Below are 23,882 nucleotides of genomic sequence, written 5' to 3'. Positions count from 1 at the left end.
CAATTCAAATCCTCCCAAAGGTCCCTTTGGTTCGTTTAACGTTTCCACTTTCCACACGGGAAAAAAAGAGCTTCTTTGGCTCTTTGATCCGTAAACGTGTCTTTACGGCTGCGCCAATCTGAAATCAAGAATGCCATTTTCATTCATTCCAAATCACCCCTTCAATTAATCTCCTCAAATTTCTTGATTTTCTTCTCCTGAACTGGAATAACTGGAAGGGATTAAGAGCAAAGTGCCCGATTATTATAATTATTCTTTATTTGTTGATCTTCATTTTTCCACAATTTCCGATCATGGGATTTTTGTTTTGACCATGATTTTTCAACTAAAAGGTTGAATAATTAACGTTTTCTATGATTCGAGACAAAATGGAGGGAATGTATTCATAGAAACATCCTTTTCTTGGTGAATTCTGTAAAAAAGATCTTTTTTTTTTTTTTTGAAAATGATCAAAAGGTGTCTGTGGAATGTAAAAATGCAGTCTTGGTGAAGCCATTAGTTAAAGATAGCTTAACAATGGGAAGTTCCATTGCTGGGATTGTTATACCTTTGCTGCTTTTTGCAGGTAACTGGAGGGTTCAGCCTTGATAATCATATGTTCAAGATTATGTTTGCTGCATTTTACCTTTAGTTTTGAACATAATTTTGTATTGTTAGAAAGGACAATATGAGCAAAACATGTGGATGAGACTCATTAATACTTTATAATTTATGAAGAATTAGTCTTGCATGTAGAACTGATGTCTTTATGAGTACAAGTTCTATCAGAAAATATGTTGATTTTGATATTAAAGGGAAATTTGCCATGGCCTTGTTGAAGGAGAGCTAAAAGTTGTGGTTGAGCTTTTGAATTTGTTGTGGATTTGAAGGTACTTTTGATATTTGAACTTTAGTTGATCGGAAACTTGGAGAAGTGAAAATTTTCCTATGGAAGATGAGCATTGCGAGGGTAGTCATCATTGGAGAAACCCTACCTTTGGCCTGACAGAGGTGCTGTGGGAATTTTGGATATCCTTTGATTATGTTGCTGTTACACTAACTTTCGCACCTGGTATTGTAGGGACACTTGTCCCTTCTGATATCAATGAGATTCCATGATCATTCCAGTCCACGATAAAAAACAAGAGTTGAGCTTGAAATTTTAATGAACACTAAATGCCGTTCTTGTAGTATGTTCAGTTGGCGAACCAAGCTCAAACAAGCTAAATTCCAACATTGAGTAGCTTGCATGTCTTTCAGCCCTGAGTGTGACTCCGACACCAGGTATAGAAGGAAGTGTAATACAGGTGTAGAAAAAGTGCCAAAGCCTGTGTGGGGTCACTCCAAATATAGGTGGTGTGATTTTAGTGCAAGGTTCTCTATGCGGAGGTGTGGTACACGGTAGTAGTACATCATGTTGTGTATGGACAAAAAGAAAGAATATGATGAGAGAGGATGAAATGTTCGTTATTTTTGCAAGTGGTTATTTTTTAATGCTTCTGTGACGACAAGAGGTTAATAACTGGGAACTTGGACTTTGACACTAGACTGCAGCAAAGTTGTTTTTGAGAAAACTTTGTGCAGATACTATACCACATCAACGAATGTATCATTAACCTCTTTCCAATGTTATGTTTCTGGGAGCATGTCGAAATATTAGGGGTTGTGAAATATTTTTTTTAACTTGCCTAATAACCACATCAGTACCTTGCTTTTTTGAGTTTTTATTTTCTTCTGTAAAGAGCTGCATTGTTTCCTGGTTCATGTCTTCCACTTGTGATTCCTGCAGCTTCTCTACTTAACTGGAGTGTAATAGGTTTGGCTGATTTGTTCACTTCACTTCTCATTCTATCAACTGGTGTGGAAGGTAAGTTCTTTTTTACCACATGCTTGCTCTTTGTGTAATTGGTGTATTGTTTCTATGCCGAGAAGCAACTTTCTATAAACTTTTAGGTACCTAAAACATTTTTTTATGGTCCTCATGGTCCTCTTAGTTTAAATACGCATGTGTGCTGGTTTTTAACTTGCTGAAGTTGAGGAATCACTCAGATGTTTCATGAATTCCTACATTGAATCAGATTCTTCCTAGGCAAATCTGTTCTAGCTAGGTACTCTAAAGTTATGTTAATTATATTGGTGTTCTGACTTGCGAAATGGTCTTTCAATTTTTTGTACTTTTTGTTTAATTTCATAACACCTTGCATATAGTTTTTCTCTTTTCTTTTTTTTCCTCCCTCTTTTATGATTGCACATTGCTGAAAGTGAACCAAGTCTGTTATCTGTCATCAGTTTCTGGAAAAGCTCCATAAAATTAGATGTCAAATATGAACGATTGCAGTCTCTGGCAGCAGTATGTACAATACCGTTAGTAATGCACCTAAACAATGATTAAGGTGGAAAGAGGATGAAATGAAGAAGAGTTTCAAAAAATTTCCTGATATCACAAATCCTATGGTGGCGAGCTTGAGGATCCTATTTAAAGCACATAGCTATAACCATAAGAAGTTGCTAAGAGATCCAGAAATCCAAGTAGAGTTATAATACCGACGTGTAATTTCCCATGATTAATGAAAGGACCAAATTACTACTAAATTCCAGAAAACCCTAAGTTTATCAGCAGCAAACTAGCAAAACACCTATGCATATTAAAGACTCTTTGAATTATCATTTTCATTTTCTTTTTCTTTTAGACTGAAAACACCTGTGGTTTGAATAGTTCTTATAACTGTCCTCGAGGTTCTGAGAGGCCTTAGTTTATGGCTGAGAAGAGGTGTCACATCACCAGACTTCTTGTGATCGTAATTGTCTTTTATATCTCACTAGCTGTCATTCACATGTATGTTTCACGAATCTTCTTTGCTAGTAAGGACATTGATCAGTCCGGGGTTAGTAGAATTATCTTACACAAATTTGGCCTCAACATAGTCTACAAATAATGAACCTTGGTTTCATGAACTAGTATTCTGTAATAGCAAACTAAACTTTGACTAAGCAATCTTGCATGATCTTGACAATTCTCACTTAAGCTGTGCAATTCATTATTTAGAATTCATTGACCTGGTCAGAATGCAATCATGAGGTCCAGATCCTATTTCCCTGATTTCAGTTTCTTGAAAAAGCTTTAAAGAAGTAATTGTTTTTACATTCTATATGCACGGAATAATTTAAGAGCATAGTAGTGGGGAGACCTAACTTAAATTTACAACATATCTACCCGCATACTTATGGAAGGGTGAAAAATCGTTACAAGTGTTTCAACAGAAATGAACTAATTTCCACATTCTCATTTAGTTGAATGCTACTTTAATCAAATGGGCTTTCCCACAAACAATAACTGTTAATAATTTTATTACATGTTTGATAATTACTTCATTCAGTAGGATGATTTAATTATGACCTTTTAGGAATTATTAATACACTCTGAATATTTGTCTCTATGATCCTCTTTAATCCTTCCTTTCTGAATTGTGAGTTAAATTTCGTTCTCCTGTGAATGCAAATGCTAGTGGGAGACCCTTTTTGCTTTATAAACTGTGAAGTGTAGTTTGTTTACCCATTCAGAGAAATGTCCCAGGTCTACACCTTGATGATCCTTCTATTGGTGTTTTATGCATCCGTTTAACATTTCAATGAGAATAATGCCATCTTTTCAGGGGATAGAACTAAAGTGGCTCAAATTTGTTTACATGCTGCTTATCCTTTTAATTTGCCGTCAGTCATTATGACTCCTGATGCCCTGATATTTTCTAGGTTCATATTGCTGGAAGCATGTTATAGTTTTATGGCATGTCATCATGCTTTCTGGAGCAGTTATAATCTCGCATTTCCTTTTCCATCTTACTGTGGCTATTGAAGGTGATCATTGGGGTGTAGCAGATGCTTGGTGGGCGAAATTACTTGGTTTTGTAAGGTTCCTACTGATGTTCTTTCTTCTCGACTCCTATGAATATGTTGATATGTTTCGTGGAAATTGGAATAGGTCTTTGTTCAGTCATTTGGTTGCTCATGTTAAAGTTGTATGGTTTCTGCAGAGATCAGTCCCAGAGTCCTCATGCAGTGATTTATTCCCTCCTCATTCACATAATAGTGGGTGTGGTTGCTCTAACCAAAATATATATGAGCAGAACCTTCCCTGATTCCTTAGGACAATCCTGTTTGCTTGATTTGGGTTTGTCTAGTGAAAGCCAAGGTCAGTTGACAATCCACATCAAGTATTCCTTTTCAGTGCAAGACACCCGTGAGCTCACTTCTTATTGTGTTTCTGTACATTGTTTACATGTGGAAGTGCATTTTCTTTTTCTTCTTTCTGGCCATACACTTTACGGCTGGAAGCGTTTACTAAAAAAGTTAAAGAACATAAGATTTTATAATTTATGGCAATATTACGAACAATTGAGTACTACGATTCCAGTATATTTAGTTGAAGGATCATATATGTTGGAATCATTTGCACTTTTTTTCATGAATCCTATTATGGAACTATGAGGATCATTTCATCTGCAAGATCTTAAATACAAATTCTGATCAAATGAATCATTAATCCTTTTCTCTTTTGTTAAAAGAAGATGGAAATAATTGCTAATTAAGTTAGTGCTAGATTGAAAGTTAGAGCCAGTTGGCATGTCCAAATATAATGTTCTTGGTGCAAAGTTGTTCATTTTCAACTTCTTGCATTGATACTTGATACTTGCTTTCTTTGCTGCATGGAAGATGCTTTCCACTTCAGGTTCAAGGTCCTATGTTACTTGTTCCTGCCTGCAGTACAACTGCTGTTGGGAATTAGCCACCCATCATGGGTTTCTCTGCCATTTTTCCTCTGCAGCTGCATTGGACTTGTCAAGTGGTCGATGACAAGTAAATTTCTTGGGCTCTTTTGGTGAGTATCTATTTTGTCTTTTAGTTTCTGATTGCAACTAGTTTTTATAGTTGCAATTTGCATTCAATTTTTTACTGATTGTTGGTGCATGGATCACTGTGAAGGTGCTGGAGATATCTTTTATTCTATGCAGGCGTCAACATCATTCTGTTGTATGCATATCAGCTACCCCTTGAATTCTCAAACAGGCTTGAGCAGTTTGCTGATCTCACTGGACTCTACAAGTTCTCTCTCAAATCAGATTGGCCAGAAATTTGTTCTGGTATCTCACTTTTACTTTTCTACTCCATGGTGAGCTCTCAACATTTGATGTTTTGAACAATGCCGTACCAGCAGCATTACAATTTGACTGGACTAGTTGGAAGTTTTATCTGTATACCATGTAGAAACACATTAAGTTTACTTGTCAAGCACTTCTTTTGGGAAATTGATTATTGACTTTTTGCACCTACCCCTTTATTCTATTTTAATTAATCTGGCATTGCTAGACAGAAGGATGATTTCTCTTTTCTTTTCCGAGGAAGGAATGATAATTTGAGTTTTTTATTCCCTTTCTCAACTTGGTTAGAATTTCTTGGGGTATTATTCCTTCTTAATCACTTCCAAGCTTGATAAGGATGTTTTCACCATTCTTTCAGCTTTCATATGTCAGACATGACTTGATTGAAATAAATGAAATCTTCTCCACCAAACAAACTGACTTGACTGAGCAGCTTCTTCCTAAGACACATTCTTTTCTCATTCATGAGCTAAGGTACGATTTAAGTGTTGATATTGCTTTCTCTTCATGTACTTTCGTACTTTAAGTTTCTTTGAAGATGTCTATTATTTGTGCTCCACTGTGACAATGAAGTTTTCAGTATAAGCTGATAGAAATGCAAACCTTCTCAAACAATGAAGGCATACAGTTTACCTCTATAAGAAATGAATATTGGCTATTTTGTATTTTTTATTTTACTTGAAACAAAGTAAATATGACATCAAATCCTAAATGTCATCAACATGTTCCAAAATTTTTTCTTTGAAAATTACAACCTTCTAAATGCCCTATTTTTTGTTTATTTTCCAATTTAGAGGTTCACTAGGTCTGTTACAAGGTGCTTATAATCAGCTGATGTTAGCTTTTCTGAAAGCCATTTGAGGTTTTCTGCCTTCTGAATATCGTTGACTGAAACAGAGTTTGCTTTCAGTTCCCCAAGTTTGATTCTTGTAAATCACCATGCTACAGAATATTTGTTTTTTTTTTATAGCTGATTCTTCAATTTCTCACTTGATTTTCAGATGTAACGTGATGCGCACCAGCATTTTGCACAGTGAAGCAATTATGTGGAGATTTACTATCAACTTCTTTACTTATGGATTTCCCGTAAGAAAATAACATACATATTTGTTTTGCTTTGTTCTTGTGCATTTTATCAGAATGTATGGAATGACTTGAGGGAAAGTTGTAGAAACTACATTTTTGTATGCCATGTTTGGTTGTTATCTATGTAGAATTTTGGTTGAAGAGTAGGGGCATTTTTTTATTTCATTTTTTTTCAGCATCTTTTTCTTAAAGAGTATTGGAATCATTTGTATAGCCACCATATTGCCTGTAATAAATATAAAAATAAATGTTTGTAAAGATTGAATATGCTTTTGCTTGAAGTTTCAAATGGTGAAACTCTTTTGGACTAACCATGCAGCAACTTTTGATTGTTGACATGGAAAATAGTAACACAAGAAATCAAGCCAAGGCATGTGTACACAAAACCAAACCATGTAGTGTTTAGGTCATTGACCCATGTGCATGGGCTAAGATAATACCAGGTAGGTTCAAAGAGTAGTGGGATTATGTTAGAATGGCTCTCCAAGACATCTTACCTACTTGGTTCTCAGTAGATGAGCTTTCAGTCCCAATATGTTCCCAAATACCACTCCATATGCATGAGACCTTCCCATGATTTTATGATTCTTTGCATGCGTTCTGTAACCATAGTCAAGCCAGGAATTAACCTTCTCTAACTTCTCATGTTTTGGCCAAAAATCCTTTAAGAACATCAGAGACCTGCTTTTCCAAGAGAAAAAAGCCCTCATTCTGGCCGAGAAAAGATGCAAGTATTTTCAGATTTTTTTGGACTTTGACGGGTGCATTTTTTGTATCAAAACCTTACTGTTTGGCTTGCATTGTATCTTCTTGGCTTTGGCAAAATAGTTCATGCTTTCATTTAGCGATCCTTTCTTTCAGCCCTTTCTAAGCACAGAGTCCTCGAAGTTTCCACATTTATGTGCCAGCATGGAGATAGATTAGTTAGGAAGATTGCATAGATTTTCTTGTTGCATTGGTCCTAGATGATTCTTGAACATTAAACTGCAACATGTCCAGCGAGCTTGATAAGAAGTTTAGTGCTTGAAATTTCATATTGCCCATTATCCTTGATATCATGTCAGAGTCCCAATGGTATTGCCCAATGCCAATATGACTCTTTCAACCAAATCTTATGATTTTCATGTTTAATGCAAAAGAGCAGCATGTCTATAACCTTGCAGAAATACTTAGTTCCTTTTACCCGAACAGTTTACTTTTCTCGTCCTCGTGAGTTGAATGTCTGTCTGTCTCTCTTATTCTTCTTCTAGCTTCCCTTGTTATTCTCTAAGCTTTAAACTTTTATTGAAGTTCAAACCAAAGTTATAATCCTAAAACTCCCCATCTATCCAGAAAAGAACAGGCGAATGTAGCTCTGCAACTGAGGTGCAGAAATTGCTGCTAGTGTCCAATTCAAGCACTAAGGCTCATTATAGTTTGTCATATAGCTTATTGGACTAAAACCAGAAACTTGCTGAAAACTGCAGATTAACCATTTAATTCCATGTTTGTATCTTTCAATAGTTTATAAATGATAGTATTACACTCAATATACGGTTGGTAGGTACATTTCAAAATGCTGTGGACAAGATTTTCCTTGTACATGAGTGGAAATTGGTTGCATGTGTAGACTGCTATGTGGAATACTTTTGACATTCATATAGATGTTTGATTGTATTATCTAGTCTCTTATTTGAAGGTACTTACAGTTTGAAGTTTGTCATTGCATCAGTTAACTTTTTATAATGCTTGATAAAGGTTTTGGTCCCTTTCCAATAACTCTGGTTCAGCACAATGGAAAGTGAAATAGATCTTGTTTATAAGTTTAGTTTTTGCATTTTGCTATATTTTGTTGTTTCTTTACATGAAGCATCTTAAGGTAGCTCTCATCTGTACATTATTTTGTTTGTGTGTAGAGGCTAAGAGTCTTGTTTTGTTTAACTGTTATCTTTTTAACATATTCCTATATCTTTTATTGCTTTTATACTTGATAATATTTTTGTTCCCAGTATTATTGGGATTGCAGTCTTGACACGTAACATTAGATTCACTTATAACTTGTTAAATGACAGGTCTCTTTATTTGCTCTTTCCTTTTGGAGCTTTCAGTTCACAAGCCTGTGTTCATTTGGATTACTCGCATATGTTGGCTATGTTATATACGCCTTCCCATCCTTGTTTCACTTGCACCGGTTAAATAGTCTTCTTCTAGTGTTTATTCTATTATGGGCTGCTTGCACATATATCTTCAACATCATATTCACGCTGCTCAATAAGAAACTAGAAAAGGTAAGTTCTTAAATTATGTTTTGATGCATCTTTTATGTTTGAATATTTAGCAAGAGAATTATATTAAAATTTCAGGACATGGCACTGTGGGAAGCTATTGGCTTGTGGCACTACTCTAAACCAGGTTTATATCTACTAGCACAATTTTTTCCTGCAATCCTGCTTACTATGGGGAATCTTGTCAACAGCACTGTGTTTTCGTACTTGATTGATGGTGATGGGCAACCTAAATATCGGAACCTTGCTGCTCAAGGTAGGAAGTGTGGCTGCATATTTTAAGTGCTGTCATAGCGGTTCTATATGCGATCATATTGTACATCTATGGAAATAATTTGATGTGCTTTAAAGACCGCATGTTTCTTACTTTTGATTGCTTTATCATGAGAAAAGTGAACTTTATGGTGAATATTAGAAAATAAAAATAAAAAAAGAAAACCAATGAAATCCAAAGCTTCATCAACGAACTCTAGTGATTTTTAGAGGAAAAAAAGAAAAATTGAAAGTCAATAAATTGACATTCTTGGCAGGCCCAAATTAAGTTTCTGTTGCTAAAAATAGTAATTAAGGATTGGTAATTCATTGGCACATAAAAAGAAAAATACTATGTCAAATGGAATTGCCTCACCTCTTAAATCATGTAACTTCTCCATGGATTAAGTTTCTTCCAAGTCCCTGGGTTGTTTCAGTATGGGATAATGTGGAGAAGGCTATAATGAAATTCATAATGGCTCTATTTAGCTAAAGAGAATTCCTAACAGCCCTGAAGGATATATGTAACCAAAGTTCTTCAGAGTAGGTACAATATCAAAGATGCAAATCGTAAACCTTATCTTTTAAAGTGGAATGAGTATTGTGCCGTTGCAAACCAATTATATGACTAACATCAAATCAGTTGAAGATTTTAAGATGTTAAATAGTTAAACTCATTTATCCTCAAACTAAGATTTCCTATATTTAAAAAATTACACTGATAGTAAACAAGAATAATGTTCACCCTTAAACTAAAATTTTCTTCCTAACAAATTGGACAGTTTACAAAATTCCCCTCTCTGAAAGTTGCTAATTGCTAAACACCCTCCTGCATAGACACAATTAGCACATTTATTATATGTTTCACATGATTTCCATGAGTTTTTGATATCCATGCTTTTATTTCGCAATAGAAAGCAAAATAAATATTGACATCGGGGCATTTTAGAATTCAATCATACACATAAAACGTCTTGTTCTTTGAAAGATTTTACTGGTACGTCATCTGGGTTTAGAATGATCAGAGACACTCTGATCTATATCCAGCATATCATTAGAGTAGTGAAGGAACTGCAAGTAGTAAACACTTTACTTCTTTATTACTTACATGGTTATCGATTACTGTACTCTTCCGATGTTGAACATGTAAGTTCCTAATAAGACTGTAGCATTAGAATTGGTTACGTGATACTGAAAGCAGCAGATTAATGCTGTTTCTGTGTTTCTCACTCTTGTTATGGAAGGCTTGTGCATTTAGAATCTAAAATAGTCTGCAGATTCATTGGCTACTGTTAACTTTTACATTAGCACTTATTAATTCCATTCATCCATGTCATGTTCACATTTTTATCCTTTTTTGACCAATTTATAACTGTGCAGTGTTTTTCTTTTTCTTTTGGTCAATAAATTCTATGTATGTTCTAATGTTGAAGCCCTAAGATTTTATTGCCTTCTTTCTTTTGCCCTTTTAGATTGACATTCTTACTTGACAAGGCTTGTTTTCAGCTCCCTGCCTCTCTTCTCTGATTGATCTGATATTCAATGCAACAACTGATGTTTGTAATTGATTTTAGAGAAAGAGGAGAAAGAAGTATTTGTCATAGCTACAATAGCATGGGGATTTCGCAAAGTTTCTCGAGCAATTGTGCTGGTGCTGTTATTTTTCATTGCACTGAGACCTGGTTTTGTTCATGCTGTATATAGTAAGTTGAACCAGATTTTCCAATTTTTCTTGTCTATAATCCTATTTGAGTCTTGTACTAGAATTCTAGAGGCCCTTGCCCTTACTTTGGAGGCTACGGAGTTCATTTATTGTTGCTTTAAATGGACTAAAGTTAGGCAATGAAGGCTGACTATTGGTTATTCTCCCTTGACATTTCAGTGATATTCTTTATGATTTATCTATTAAGTCACACCATTAGTAGGAAGCTTCGTCAATCATTGATTCTTTTATGTGAGGCGCATTTTGCTGCACTTTTCATTCTTCAACTAAATGTGATCTCCAGAGTCCTAGAAGAGAAAGGCTCTTGGGCTGCAGAAATTTTCTCACAGTCAGGTAACTATCCCAAGATATGGTCCCCTATCTTTTAGGACATTTTTACCAGAATCTTTTAGGACCAAAGAAAAATTTTCTGCTTCAATACTGAGTGTTTTTTTTTTAAAGCTCATCTAATCGTCCTTTTGTATATTCTATGCATGCATTTCAGGTTTGCTTGATGGCACTAGCTCCATGGAGTTGGCGACAATTGCTGGGCTGGCATCCTTCTGTGCCATTCAAAATCATGGATTTGACATACTTTGTTCATTTTCAACAATTGTACAGTTCACTCCATTACCTCCTTTTGGCTGGAGATTTTGGAAGGCTGGGTTGAACAAATCCGTACTACTTTCAGTTTATGCTTTAATATCTAGAGGGATCGAGTATGATAACTCTCTTCCTGGTATTATAGCAATGCAATCTATACATAGAAAAAGGATTAGCTTGTTATTTCCTGGATCTTTTGCTTATAATTTCATTTTTAACTGCATAAGCATTATTCCAAAAAAAATTGTTTTGGGATGTGGTTTCTAATCCATCAGTAGTTTCATAGTGTTCTCTGAGAATATACTCGCAACATATGCCTACTCTTACATCTGGTTGTGGTTAGCAGAATTTCAAATTCTCTCTTAGGAGGGCAATAATATGATCACTATGATTTTGTATTTAAGCTTAAAACCAAAACAGAGGAGATTGTAGAAAACAATTGATGATGATGTAGCTGCTTATTAAAATCTGAGGTACTGAATGTAACATGGCATTTAGATGGTAATATTTCAGTACAGATACAAGTCCCTAAGAAATAATACAAGTGGTTTTCTTTGCAATCAAAGTATGGTAAGTTTTGGATTAGTGGTTAACTAGTCCACTGCAGAAAAATATAGTCACTGATCAAGCACTAGAAAAAGCAAATTGAGAGGCACACTTAGCAGCTGTACTATTAGTGTCCAATAAATTTGGTAGCATAAAGTTTGGTGGGCAATGATGGTCAGATGGACTAAATATTTAACTAAATAGGATGCACAACTTGATCTTACATCTTATGCATTGCTCTTGTACAACCTCCCTGGTAAAATCTAAAATCTAATATCCTTGTTAACTTTCTGTTTTCAGAGCAAAGAACAATGTTGTATCTGAGTGCAATTGGACAGAAGTTTCTCCACGCATATCGAGCGTGTGGAACCTACATTGTCTGTTTGACTGTACTTCTCACAGTTTACCACGTAAAACCTAATTATATATCATTTGGATACCTGTTCTTCCTCCTACTATGGATGAATGGAAGACAACTAAGGGAGAAGACAAGCAGACACTGGTGGTTTCCTTTGAAAGTTTATGCAATCTTGGTTTGTATTCTCATTTATAGTCTGAATGTCTTTATCAGCTTAAAGAGATGGTTGTCTAGTTTGACAGATCTTTACCATGTCTTTGGCTTTAACCCTGATGCTTCAAGCATAGAAAATATCTGGATGTCATTGGCAGTTCTTGTTGTCATGGTCTTGTATAGCTATGAGAGGAGAAGAAGCAGGTCCTTGAATTTAGCAGATAAAGAAACAGAAGAAAATGTAAAATTTTCCTTTATGAGGCGTCTTCTTATTTGGCATTGTGAGAAAATATTATCTCTTTCCTTATTCTATGCATCAGTGTCCCCGATAAGTGCATTTGGTTTTGTTTACCTTATCGGCCTGGTCATCTTTTCAACCTTCCCAAAATCCTCCCAAATTCCTTCAAAAATATTTCTAGCTTATTCGGGGTTTCATTTAGCGATGGATTATCTATTCCAGATGTGGGGTGAAAAAGCAAAAATGCTTCCTGGTCAGACAAACTTTAATTTATCTCTCCTTTTGGGCTTACGATTGTTTGAGCATGGCTTTTTTGGTCTAGAATCAGGCATGAGATGTAAAGTTTTGGTTATTGCTGCATGCTTACTCCAGTACAACATCTTTCATTGGCTGAAAAAGATGCCAAGCAACTATGGACATCATGACAAATGGGAGGAGCCTTGTGCTTTGTTTAACTTGACGGAAGAACAGCCTATAGCAGGCCCTTCTTATGCCAAAGAAAGTGAGCCTTCTGCAGAAACGAGCGCATTTTTAAGAAAGCACAAGGGACCGATGAGTAACTCGTGGCCATCTTTAGAAACTAGTACTGGAGTTTTGGAGAATAGGAACAGAAATGATACATTCAGACGTATCTGGGGAAGCTCCAAGGACAGCTTTAAGTGGAATAAAAAGTGGATTCTTCTTTTACGAAAGGAAAGGCTCGAAATGCAAATGACCACCATAAAAATATATTTGGCATATTGGATGGAGAACATATTTAACCTTTTTGGCCTTGAGATTAACATGATTGGATTACTCCTTGCTAGTTTTGCTGTCTTGAATGCTATTTCGCTGCTCTATGTGACATCACTTGCCGCCTGTATACTTATGACTCGGCATAGTATTCGAAAACTCTGGCCAATATTTGTTCTCTCATTTGGTTCTGTTCTCATCCTTGAATATTTGACAATTTGGGTGGGCATGGTAGACTCAAAGCAGCAGTTCCCAAAAATAGCAAAAAGGCCTTGCCACGAATGTTGGAAGAACTCTGCCCTGTTCTTTGAACACTGCAAAAAATGCTGGTTAGGTATCTATTTATATTTATGCTTTTATGATCTCTGGGGTAGGTTCTTAAACAGTAGGAATTTATCAGATTTGACTTCATTGACATACATACGTGCTAAAACCATTTTGTCATCATGGGTGTGGTATGGTTTTCATGCAATTCTTTAGGTCTCAAATAATGGCTTTCATGCAATTCATTTGGTTCTAGTTTATGATAAAGAGGACAAATTTATTTGTAGTTTCTGGGCAAATGCTTGCCACTTCTGTGGAAGATATATTAGCATCACTATAATGAAATCATTGTGTTTTCCAGTGATCATTTTCTCTAGGACTGTTACAAAATCTGTGACATCCTATGATCACATCCCCTTGTCAGTGGCTAATTGTTTGAGCTTTCCCTACAATCTCAGTTTCTCCATCACTCTTATTATTTTACTCATGGTTTTTGTAGGAATCATTGTTGATGATCCCAGAATGCTTATCAGCTATTACATGGTTTTCATGCTTTCATGTTTGAAACTGCGTGCTGATTACATGTCTAACGCTTCGGGAATGCATACTTACTGGCAAGTGATAATGCAAAGCAGAATGGCCGCTGCCTTTAGTGATCTCTCTTTTGAAACTAAGAGCATGTGGACATTTCTTGACTATCTGAGGCTTTATGGCTACTGTCACTTGCTGGATCTTGTCCTTGCCTTAATACTGATCACAGGAACACTTGAGTATGATATCCTTCACCTAGGTTATCTTGGTTTTGCTCTGGCATTCTTCCGTCTGAGGCTTAAGATACTAAAAGAAAGAAACAAAATCTTCAAATTCTTGCGTATATACAACTTCAGTTTGATTATTCTTTCTCTTGCTTATCAATCTCCTTTTGTTGGAGATTCTAATGAGGGAAAATGTAAGACAACTGATTACATACATGAAGTTATTGGCTTTTACAAATATGATTATGGCTTTCGAATCACATCAAGATCTGCCGTTGTGGAGATTATCATCTTTATGTTGGTATCCCTACAATCACATATTTTTTCATCCCCGGAGTTTGATTTTGTATCTAAGTATCTTGAAGTAGAGCAGATTGATGCCTTAATTCGAGAACAGGAGAAGAGAGCTTCCTGGAAGACAGCACAGTTGCAGCACATCCGTAAATCAGTAGAGGAGAAGCGCCTTCGCAATTTGCAAGTGGAGAATATTAAATCGGAGATGCTTAATGTACAAATCAATCTTCACAGCTTGAGCACCAATGCAACCTTAAGTAGCGCTTCTCTGGGAAGTCAAGGCCAACAAGGGAGACTGAATTCATTTTCATATCACCAAAGTAGTAACTTGCAAAATGATGAGGCTAATGTGAAAAAGAATGGACAAGATTCTTACTCTTTGTTTCCCTTTGACACAAGTTCATTAAAAGGTCTGAGAAGGGGAAGCCTGGGCGTGGACTCTATGAATGCTTCCATGGGTTCTTCGCAAGAGATCTCTGAGCTAAATGAAACATCCAGTTACCTATTTCCAGGACTGGAAGAAGATTACACAGAATATAATAAAAGTAAGCATAACTTGTTAATTTCAGCATTTCACCTTGTGGGGGATGGTGTTTCTCATGCACGATCTTTTGGTAAGAAGGCAGTTAGGAATCTTGTTAACTTTTTCAATATCGAAGATGAACTGGATCTAAATGATAATGCCTCTGAGAATGAGGTTTATTACGAGCTCGAGAGTCAGAATATAGGATTTGATCCTGTGGAGCAGATGCATTCTTTTCATTCTGCTAGTGACAAAACTGTATCTGATGCTACATGTCTGCAAATTGGAATGATTTTTCGTTTTATGTGGGTCCAGATGCGAGCAAACAATGACATTCTCTGCTATTGTTGCTTCGTTCTGATATTTCTGTGGAACTTCAGTTTGCTTTCCATTGTTTACCTTGCTGCACTATTCTTATATGCTTTATGTGTAAATACTGGCCCTAGTTACATTTTCTGGTTCATCATGCTAATATATAGTGAAATCTGCATCTTGCTCCAATATCTATACCAAGTCATTATCCAACATTGTGGGCTGGGCATCGATACAAGTTTCCTTGAGGAACTGGGATTCCCTGATCATCGAATCAGGTCATCAATTGTAATAAGCAACTTGCCTCTATTTCTGGTGTACCTCTTTACGCTCATACAGACTTTCATCAGTGCAAGAGAGGGTAAATGGGCATCTATTACAGAGTTTGGTTCTCTTGGGCCAAAAAAGAAAGATCCTAAGGTGTCCACATTGACTCCATATTGGTTGGAGCAAGTATATAAACTGCTTTTACCAGTAAAAGATGCAATGGAAAAGATTATTAGGAGTCTATATTGGTACTGGAAATCAGTAACAAAAGGAGCAGAAACTCCACCTTACTTTGTGCAGTTGTCCATGGAAGTTAAAGTGTGGCCAGAAGATGGGATTCAGCCGGAAAGAATTGAGTCAGGTATAAACAAGTTGTTAAAAGCTGTTATTGACATGAGATCCCAGGACACTAGACAGAATGGACCCCATATGCCAAGTAGAGTACGTATTCAGAGCATTGAAAGAAGTACTGAAAACCCTTCTGTTGCTTTGGCTGTTTTTGAGGTTGTGCTTGCCTCCTCGATGGAAGGATCAGTCCCTATGAAACTTTACAAGCCATTAACTCCTGCGGCTGACATAGCAAAAGAAATTTTAATCGCTCAGCGTACTGGTATTTTTGAAGAAATAGGATTTCCTTACCCTGTGCTCTCTGTGATTGGTGGTGGAAAAAGAGATATCGATCTATATGCATTTGTTTTCTGTGCAGATTTAGCTGTTTTCTTCTTGGTTGCCATTTTTTACCAATCAGTGATAAAAAATAAGAGTGAGCTTCTTGAAGTCTACCAGTTAGAAGATCAATTTCCAAAAGAGTTTGTGTTTGTTCTAATGGTAAGTGTCTATCATTTTGCTGTGCTCCACAGACTTAGGACTTCCAAATGTTTTTTTGGAGTTCTATTAGTTTTCTATATTACATGAAAAATGACTGCAAAGTGATGCAAAAAATTCAATGTAGTTGTGGGATCAAAGCCTGAAATTAATTGTCTTAGTCAATTTACTGGTGGTAATAGTTGCATCTTCACTTGTTTCTACACTGAATTTGTTTGCGAATCAATATGTACCATCCTGAAGCATATAATTTTTGTAAGATATATAACTGCTGATCGGATTGTTTATTGGTTTCCAAAGACTTGGATCACTGGGGTTTTTCAGGGGATCTTGTATTATGAGCATAATCAGTAATGGCCATGCTACATGATGTAATGATGTTGGATGCAGATAATGAGCTATCTTCTTCTTCTTCTTCCTTTTTTCTTTTTGCAGGTAATTTTCTTCTTGATTATGATTGATCGTATTATCTACCTCTGCTCATTTGCAACTGGAAAAGTCATTTCCTATCTTTTTAGCCTTTTTCTCTTTACATACTCGACAACAAAATATGCTTGCGGCATGCAGCCATCTCACCAACATGCTGGAAAATTTGCCCTCCGTGCTATCTACTTGACTAAGGCAATATCTCTAGCACTTCAGGCTATACAGATCCGCCACGGGCTTCCCCATAAAAGCACTTTATATCGGCAATTTTTAACCAGTAGTGTTTCAAAAGTTAACTTTCTATGTTTTCGGCTTTACCGAGCTCTGCCATTTCTTTATGAACTGCGATGTGTCCTTGACTGGTCTTGCACAACTACATCTTTGACAATGTATGATTGGTTAAAGGTAACCTACTGAAATTATCTAAGGAAATTTTTGCAGAAGATTTGGTCTTTATCATATTTTTTCTCTAATGAAATTCATGCACAAGTCTGTACTCCTACTATCTGTATGCATATATTCTTTCATCAGCTAAAAGAAAGGTTCGCAAAACGAGTTAGCCTAGATGTTGGAGTTTTTATGAGTTCTAGAAATTGGTTTTTGCTTCATATCTTGCCTATATTCAGTCTCTAACATCTTCCATGTACATACTGTTCTTTAGGGTGGATTAATGTCGTTGGTTCATGAAATTGAGTTGTCTTTTGCCTACTGATACATTATATTCTCTTTGACTTTTCCAGTACTTTTTCCTTATTTAAATGATATCTTTTAGATTTGAAGATACCTTTTCTCATTCCAGCTTTTCTTCCCTTCCAGTTGGAGGACATTTATTCAAGTCTATTTCTGGTCAAATGTAATGAGGATTTGCACAGAGTCAAGCATCACCAGGGACAAAAGCAAAGCAAAATGACAAAATTTTGCAACGGAATATGCTTGTTCTTAGTTTTGATATGTGTTATATGGGCTCCAATGCTGGTGAGATCTCAGGGAGTTGGAATCTATGGACAATGTTTTCTGCATACTAACTCAAATATCATGTTTGTGATACTTATTGCCTGATTGAAGTGAAACATGGATATCAGGACTCCAAGATGTTTTGACTAATCCATTAAAGTCAGACAGATAAAAATTGTTGGATACATAAAAAGAAGTCAGGATATCTTTTTCTATTGGTGGATAAGATGCATTAAAGCTTTAAAACTTCTGATTTTTCGATTGAAAACCTGAGGAACTCTGAGTCTGAATATGTCATTATTTACATTATACATGCACTCCTTGTTGACAGCAGAGTTCTTGTTTCTATTCTGCTGATTGTATCTCTGCATTTATTCTTCTATCAAGTAGTTGAATTTCCATGATAGTCGTTGATCTATAAGAAACAGTTTATTTAAACTGCAATCAGCTGAGTAACTAAGTTTTCTCTTTGTTGGATCATTAAATCTCTTCAGATTAGAAACCCATAGAGTGTTGCAGATGTATCATGGTTTTTTTTTTTATTTGATCCATTTTTGGTGCTATTTAATTCCTGTAACTTACATAGCATCCATTCAATTCTCTAGCATTAATTCTTTTTTCTGTTCTTTTAGAAGAAAAAAAATAAAAGGGTCTTAACGTGCTTCTGAAGAAGAATTCTTTCCATACTTTTCATGAAAGAATACTATCTATATCCAGATGTTTTATTCTTTTCTCTGTTGTTTCCAGATAATCCCTTTATTTTGCTAAGTAGAATCTTCCAATACTCTGTTGATGGTTGCTATCAGTTTGTGACATTCGTTGTGGTTTCCATCTAGATACCTTTCTGACTTTTATAGCTATTTGGTATTTCCTACTTTAATGGTGACAAGAATTTAGTAATGCTAAGTAAGTTTAGGTACTTCTATACTTCAATGTGAAGTTTTGGTTTGATTTTTAAATATCCTTTGATTTTTCCAGAGACCGTCTTGATATTTCTACATTCTGAAATTATTTACTTGATCAATTCAGTGCCTCTTCTAATGTATTTCACATTTTTTTGTAACTTGCTCCTGGATCTTGCTGTACTGCCCTGTTCAAAGAATTATGTGCTAATTGCTTGATTAGGAGGGGACGGAGTACTTAACTAATCAACCCAAAGATTTCTGCCTAATGGGTTTTGATTTCAAGCTGTCTGCTGGGCATTGTGGTCTAGTTGAAGATAACCTGGATACCAAAAAACTGTCCATCTGCATCAGAATGCAGCTGGTGTTGTAACATCAGGAGCCATGAAATTGGAAACTTGGTCTCATTATAAGAGAAATAGCACGATTAGACTGTTGCATAATTTTATGGATTTGGTTGATATAAAAATATGGATGATGATACTCTGTGTGTTTGGCTAATCATTGGAATGTTCATTTGTTTGGTTCGAGGGTTTTGTGATATTAAATGGAAGTCACTCCACATGCATCAAGACATATTTAACCATTTATCCTCTAATTGTTGCTTTAGCAACCAAAGTGACACCATGACTAATATTCTTTAATATCATCTATTCATCCAATTACAAGAGTGACTTTTCATCTTTAGAATACAATTACCTGATAAAGTCTACATAGAAGTACAAAGTTTCTAGGATGTCTAATTCTAGTAAATTACCCATTTGGGTCCACCCTATTGTTGTACAAGTCATTTGTTCACAGAATGTCCAATTTTGTTCTTTGTAATAGATGTACAGCAGTGGCAACCCAACAAATATTGCAAATCCTATCAAGGATGCGAGTGTTCAGATTGATATAAGGACAATCAGTGGAAAATTGACCTTGTTTGAGACAACACTTTGCAGAAAGCTGTCTTGGAATGAACTTGACACTCTAGTTGATCTGGATCCTCTGGATTTATTAAGTTCATATAATGAGAAAGATATCCAATTAATATGTTGTGAAGCAGATGCTAGTGCATCATGGCATGTCCCTCCTGTTGTTCAAGCAAGATTCATTCAGTCTATTAATTATAGTATGAACGTTGTATTCCACTGGCAATTCACGAGGGATAGGCCAAAAGGAAAAGAGGTGGTAAATTATGACATACACATTCAAGACGCAGATCTTCCAAAACCAGAGGAAGTAATGCAAGTCCTAAATGGTACTCTTAACAGTTTCAGGATATATAATCTCTACCCAAGATACTTCAGGGTCACTGGATCTGGTGATGTGCGATTTATTGAACAACCGGTTTGTGTTTTTTTCTTTTAATATTTTCCTTCCAAATCAAAGGATATAAAATACAAAAACCATACCGATAGAGATAAAATATGTAATGTTTGTTTATGCAGGTAAATTTAGTTACAGGTGACCTGGTACTCCATCGAGGTGATCCAGAATGGTGGTCCTTCCATGATTTAGATGTCTCAGATAGAAGTGGCTGTGGAGAACTGGCTGGACCTATGGCTGTTATCGTATCTGAAGAAACTCCACGTGAGTGCTGGTGTCTCAATAAGGGCTAAATATATTCTAGTTCTTGTTTCAGATAAGGAAATACAGTGTTGTTCTACTCTTTATTCATTCCTTAAGTCTTCTTGTCTGTTGCTTAGAAGGTATAATCGGTGATACGTTGAGCAAATTCAGCATATGGGGTCTTTACATAACCTTTGTGCTTGCGGTTGGCCGTTTCATCAGACTTCAGTGTTCTGATCTCAGGATGAGAATTCCATTTGAGGATCTCCCCTACTGTGACAGGTATACAATTTCTGCATTTCTTACCATGTCTAATACCGGGAGGGAGCATTGTTTCTTCAACTGTTAACTAGAAACTATCCACTATCAATGTCATTTTGTTTAAATTGATCTCTAAATTTTTGTATTCCTCATCATACAAGACTTGTTCAATCATAAATACTAATCCACAGAACCAAGATGGAATATCTATATTTTCTTACTTTTCATATTAATTCCGGTATCATTTAACGAGTTAATACTATGAAAGATCTGTTTAGTAATTGAAGTGACAGTTATTTTCTTATGAGATTGACAGTTATGTGCTTCTTTTCTGGAATATATATTCTTCTGAGGTCAGATATGATACACAATGCTTCGTGCAGATTGATTGCAATTTGTGAGGACATCTATGCTGCAAGAGCAGAGGGTGAGCTTGAAGTTGAGGAGGTCCTTTACTGGACACTGGTGAAAATTTATCGGTCCCCTCACATGCTGCTTGAATACACTAAACGCGACTAATCCTGCACGAGTTGCTGAACGGGAATCAATGGCAGTTTTCATCCAGCTACAATGCTTACTTTGTTAGCTCCATTATAGAGTACGGATTGACATTTTGCCTAATGCTGCTGCTGCAGGCTAGACAATTGAAACAAATTCCTGGAAAGTTGGAATACGGCATTGTGTAAAGTGGCTCCATGAAGTTGTTAATCAGTTTAAGAGATCGATTTCAGGATTGCTCAAGTGTTCTTCCAATTGGTAATTGATGAGAGTACAAGGAAACTATTTCTGCAATCACCAAATATCATTTATCACTGCCCTGAATGGAGCTCTTCATTGTTTTAGAGGTTGATTTCAGCTGATTGCAGAAGTCTTCTTAGAAGTGGTAACTGACTGAAGAACCAGGAAATTGTTTCTCCAATCTATGAAGGTGCATCCAACTGATAAATTCTTGCAGCTTTTGTAGCTGAAATCTTTGCCTGATGACATTCTTGATAATTGGAAAGATGATAGCTGAACCCCTTCCCTAGTTGATTCATTAAATTTGGCAGATAAATTACATTCATGTCATGTTCACCACAGCCACATTGTTCTGCCATTTTTAATTAGGTTTTTACAAAATAAATTATGTATCAATTTTTTGTAGCTTTTAAAGGTTTGATTTTTTTTGCATTTAGCTTTCATTCCAACCAAATATTTGATACTTTCAAGAGAGCTGTAGTTCTTTAATTTTCCTATTAAACTACAAGAAGCATTACTCAACCATAAATTTTACTGCCAAACGATGCTTCACCCAAGTAATTCATATTTAACTTTGTTCAAACTACAAATCCAACCAGAAGCCTGGCATGTATGACCTTAGAAAACTGCTTCCATTGTTTTTTTTTTTTTCCTCCCATACAGATTAAGATCATGGAAAGGCGGTTTAGTCCTTAACTAAACTTGTGATTTTAAGACTTCGTCCAGGTATATGTAAGGATTTATTTGATGTTCAATTAGCAATTCAGAAAACTTCATTAGGTATATGTAAGAAATTCATTGGTAATTTAGATGTTCAACTAACAATTCAGAGATATACTGACTCAATTATGTTATTATCATAAATAAAAGTAAATGGTCGTCATTGATCAGAACAAAGTTGATTTCACTAAATATTCGAGAATACATTATACGTGTGAGTTTGTTGATACCAATATATATATTTTTTGTTTTGATAAAAGCAAATTTCATTAACAAATTGCTAGAAATCATCCGGCACGATTTGATATACATCATTGCCCTAATGGAAGATTAAACGTGCATTAGAAATTACACGTCTGCAATTTAACAAAATCAGATACAATAGATCTGAAAAATAAAATAGATAGAATAGAAATTTCACAATTATTTTCTAATAAATGAATCACTGCATCTCTCTTTTGTACATGTTGCAATTTCCAAATTTACTAATCAACGATTTTAAATTCCAATAATGATGATAAGATCTGTCGAAATAGATTGAAGATCCAAAAATTTTCAAATTTGAGAACCAGATCTAAAATAAATTTAGATCTATCAATAAAATGAGAGATAGATTGAAAGCTCCTATAAAAATAGAAAGTTATAAAATTTTAAAGAATTGTTATGTGAAAATAGTTTTCTTCTTTGTGTGCATTTTGCCCTTCTGTGTTTTAAGCGAATATTGTAGAGGCGATCAATAAAGTCGATATCTACCATAACTATAGAGTTGATCGCAGAATCAACAAAGTCGATATGTCCGAGTGGTTAAGGAGACAGACTTGAAATCTGTTGGGCTTCGCCCGCGCAGGTTCGAACCCTGCTGTCGACGCTTTGTGTTTTTCCCTTTCCAGTTTTTATCAGCACTTTACATTTCCATCATTTGCTAATCAACAAAGTCGATATCCCCTTTCGAATGTTTATCAGCAGTTAACATTTCTATCATTTGTTTATCAACAAAGTCGATATGTCCGAGTGGTTAAGGAGACAGACTTGAAATCTGTTGGGCTTCGCCCGCGCAGGTTCGAACCCTGCTGTCGACGCTTTGCATTTTCCCCTTTCCAATTTTTATCAGCAGCTGACATGTCCTTCATTAAAACCAAGCAATTCACATTTCTTTTCTTGAATTAAAAATAGTTGCATTATTTACCATTCCCATTTTTTGCCCCAAACAACTGAGAATTAAATATGCTATATATCTCAATAACTAAATAAATCTGACTCGTTGAAAAAATTTAAAGCTGATTTTTGCAAAATAAAGAAAGTTCAAGAAGAGAACAATCAAGTAGAGATCAAACAAGGGGAGGGTTATGTTGGGACGATAGAGTGAGAGAAATTATAAATAAGAGATCTTGAGTTTAAAATCTCTTATCTAGGAACAAAAAAGAGTAGAAATTGAACAATGACTTGGTCTAACTCTATTCTTGTTAGCCACAATTTCACCCAATTATAGGATCATGATTACGTGGTTCAGTTAACAACTTTATCTTCAAATTTTAACATGTATATATATATGTGTGTGTGTGTGAATCTTATCTACTGCACATGATGTGCATGAACTACCTATAAAGACCGTGTTAATGAAGGTTACAAACAAACCAAATTGCTCTAGATAAGTTGACCACCAAAAAGGATTTAAAATCGCCCTTGAATAATAGGTTGGGTGTTTGAACCCTTACATCTACATTCAAAAGAATCTCCCTTGACCATGATAATGAAGGTTGCAAAAAAATCAAATTGCTCTTGATAAATTGGCTACCAAGAAAGGATTTAAAATCCCCCTTATTCAATGAATTGGGTATTTGAACCTTTACATCTACATTTAAAAGAATCCAGAGAATGTGCAATACTGCACTTAAAAAAAAAACACACAGTGCAAATAAAGAACTCAAATTTAGAGTTTTAATAATAATTAGTACGTGCAGGGTTATAAAATTGAGGGATAAAATAAACACTCATATGTGGGAGGGAAGAAAATAAAT

The 23,882-nt window shown here is 35.5% G+C and overlaps 1 protein-coding gene and 2 non-coding genes across 3 annotated transcripts; all 3 read left to right on the top strand.

Annotated features, from left to right (window-relative positions):
• Positions 1–47: 47 nt before the first annotated feature.
• LOC113732774 (piezo-type mechanosensitive ion channel homolog) lies at positions 48–21,483 on the top strand. Its single transcript, XM_027258733.2, has 21 exons — positions 48–565; positions 1,769–1,846; positions 3,730–3,889; positions 4,011–4,168; positions 4,690–4,855; positions 4,960–5,146; positions 5,494–5,609; positions 6,137–6,221; positions 8,273–8,488; positions 8,564–8,741; positions 10,312–10,440; positions 10,620–10,793; positions 10,945–11,178; positions 11,889–13,403; positions 13,833–16,312; positions 16,745–17,140; positions 17,552–17,710; positions 19,420–19,923; positions 20,025–20,166; positions 20,283–20,427; positions 20,790–21,483. The coding sequence occupies exons 1-21, from the start codon at positions 517–519 to the stop codon at positions 20,923–20,925; spliced, it is 7,407 nt and encodes a 2,468-aa protein (XP_027114534.2). The 5' UTR covers positions 48–516; the 3' UTR covers positions 20,926–21,483.
• Positions 21,484–22,650: 1,167 nt separating this feature from the next.
• TRNAS-UGA (transfer RNA serine (anticodon UGA)) lies at positions 22,651–22,732 on the top strand. Its single transcript has one exon. It is a non-coding gene; the product is annotated as a tRNA-Ser (tRNA).
• Positions 22,733–22,861: 129 nt separating this feature from the next.
• TRNAS-UGA (transfer RNA serine (anticodon UGA)) lies at positions 22,862–22,943 on the top strand. Its single transcript has one exon. It is a non-coding gene; the product is annotated as a tRNA-Ser (tRNA).
• Positions 22,944–23,882: the final 939 nt, after the last annotated feature.

This window comes from Coffea arabica, chromosome 2c, assembly GCF_036785885.1.
Source record: "Coffea arabica cultivar ET-39 chromosome 2c, Coffea Arabica ET-39 HiFi, whole genome shotgun sequence".
Classification (NCBI taxonomy): domain Eukaryota; kingdom Viridiplantae; phylum Streptophyta; class Magnoliopsida; order Gentianales; family Rubiaceae; genus Coffea; species Coffea arabica.
The sequence above is the reverse complement of the archived record's forward strand: the minus strand, read 5'-3'. Positions and strand labels throughout refer to the sequence as shown.

Coding starts and splice junctions, on each gene's coding strand:
- LOC113732774 (XM_027258733.2), top strand. CDS start 517: ATGGGAAGTTCCATTGCTGGGATTGTTATACCTTTGCTGCTTTTTGCA. Junction 4,856..4,959: donor AAATTTCTTGGGCTCTTTTG/GTGAGTATCTAT, acceptor ATCACTGTGAAG/GTGCTGGAGATATCTTTTAT. Junction 6,222..8,272: donor TCTTTACTTATGGATTTCCC/GTAAGAAAATAA, acceptor GTTAAATGACAG/GTCTCTTTATTTGCTCTTTC.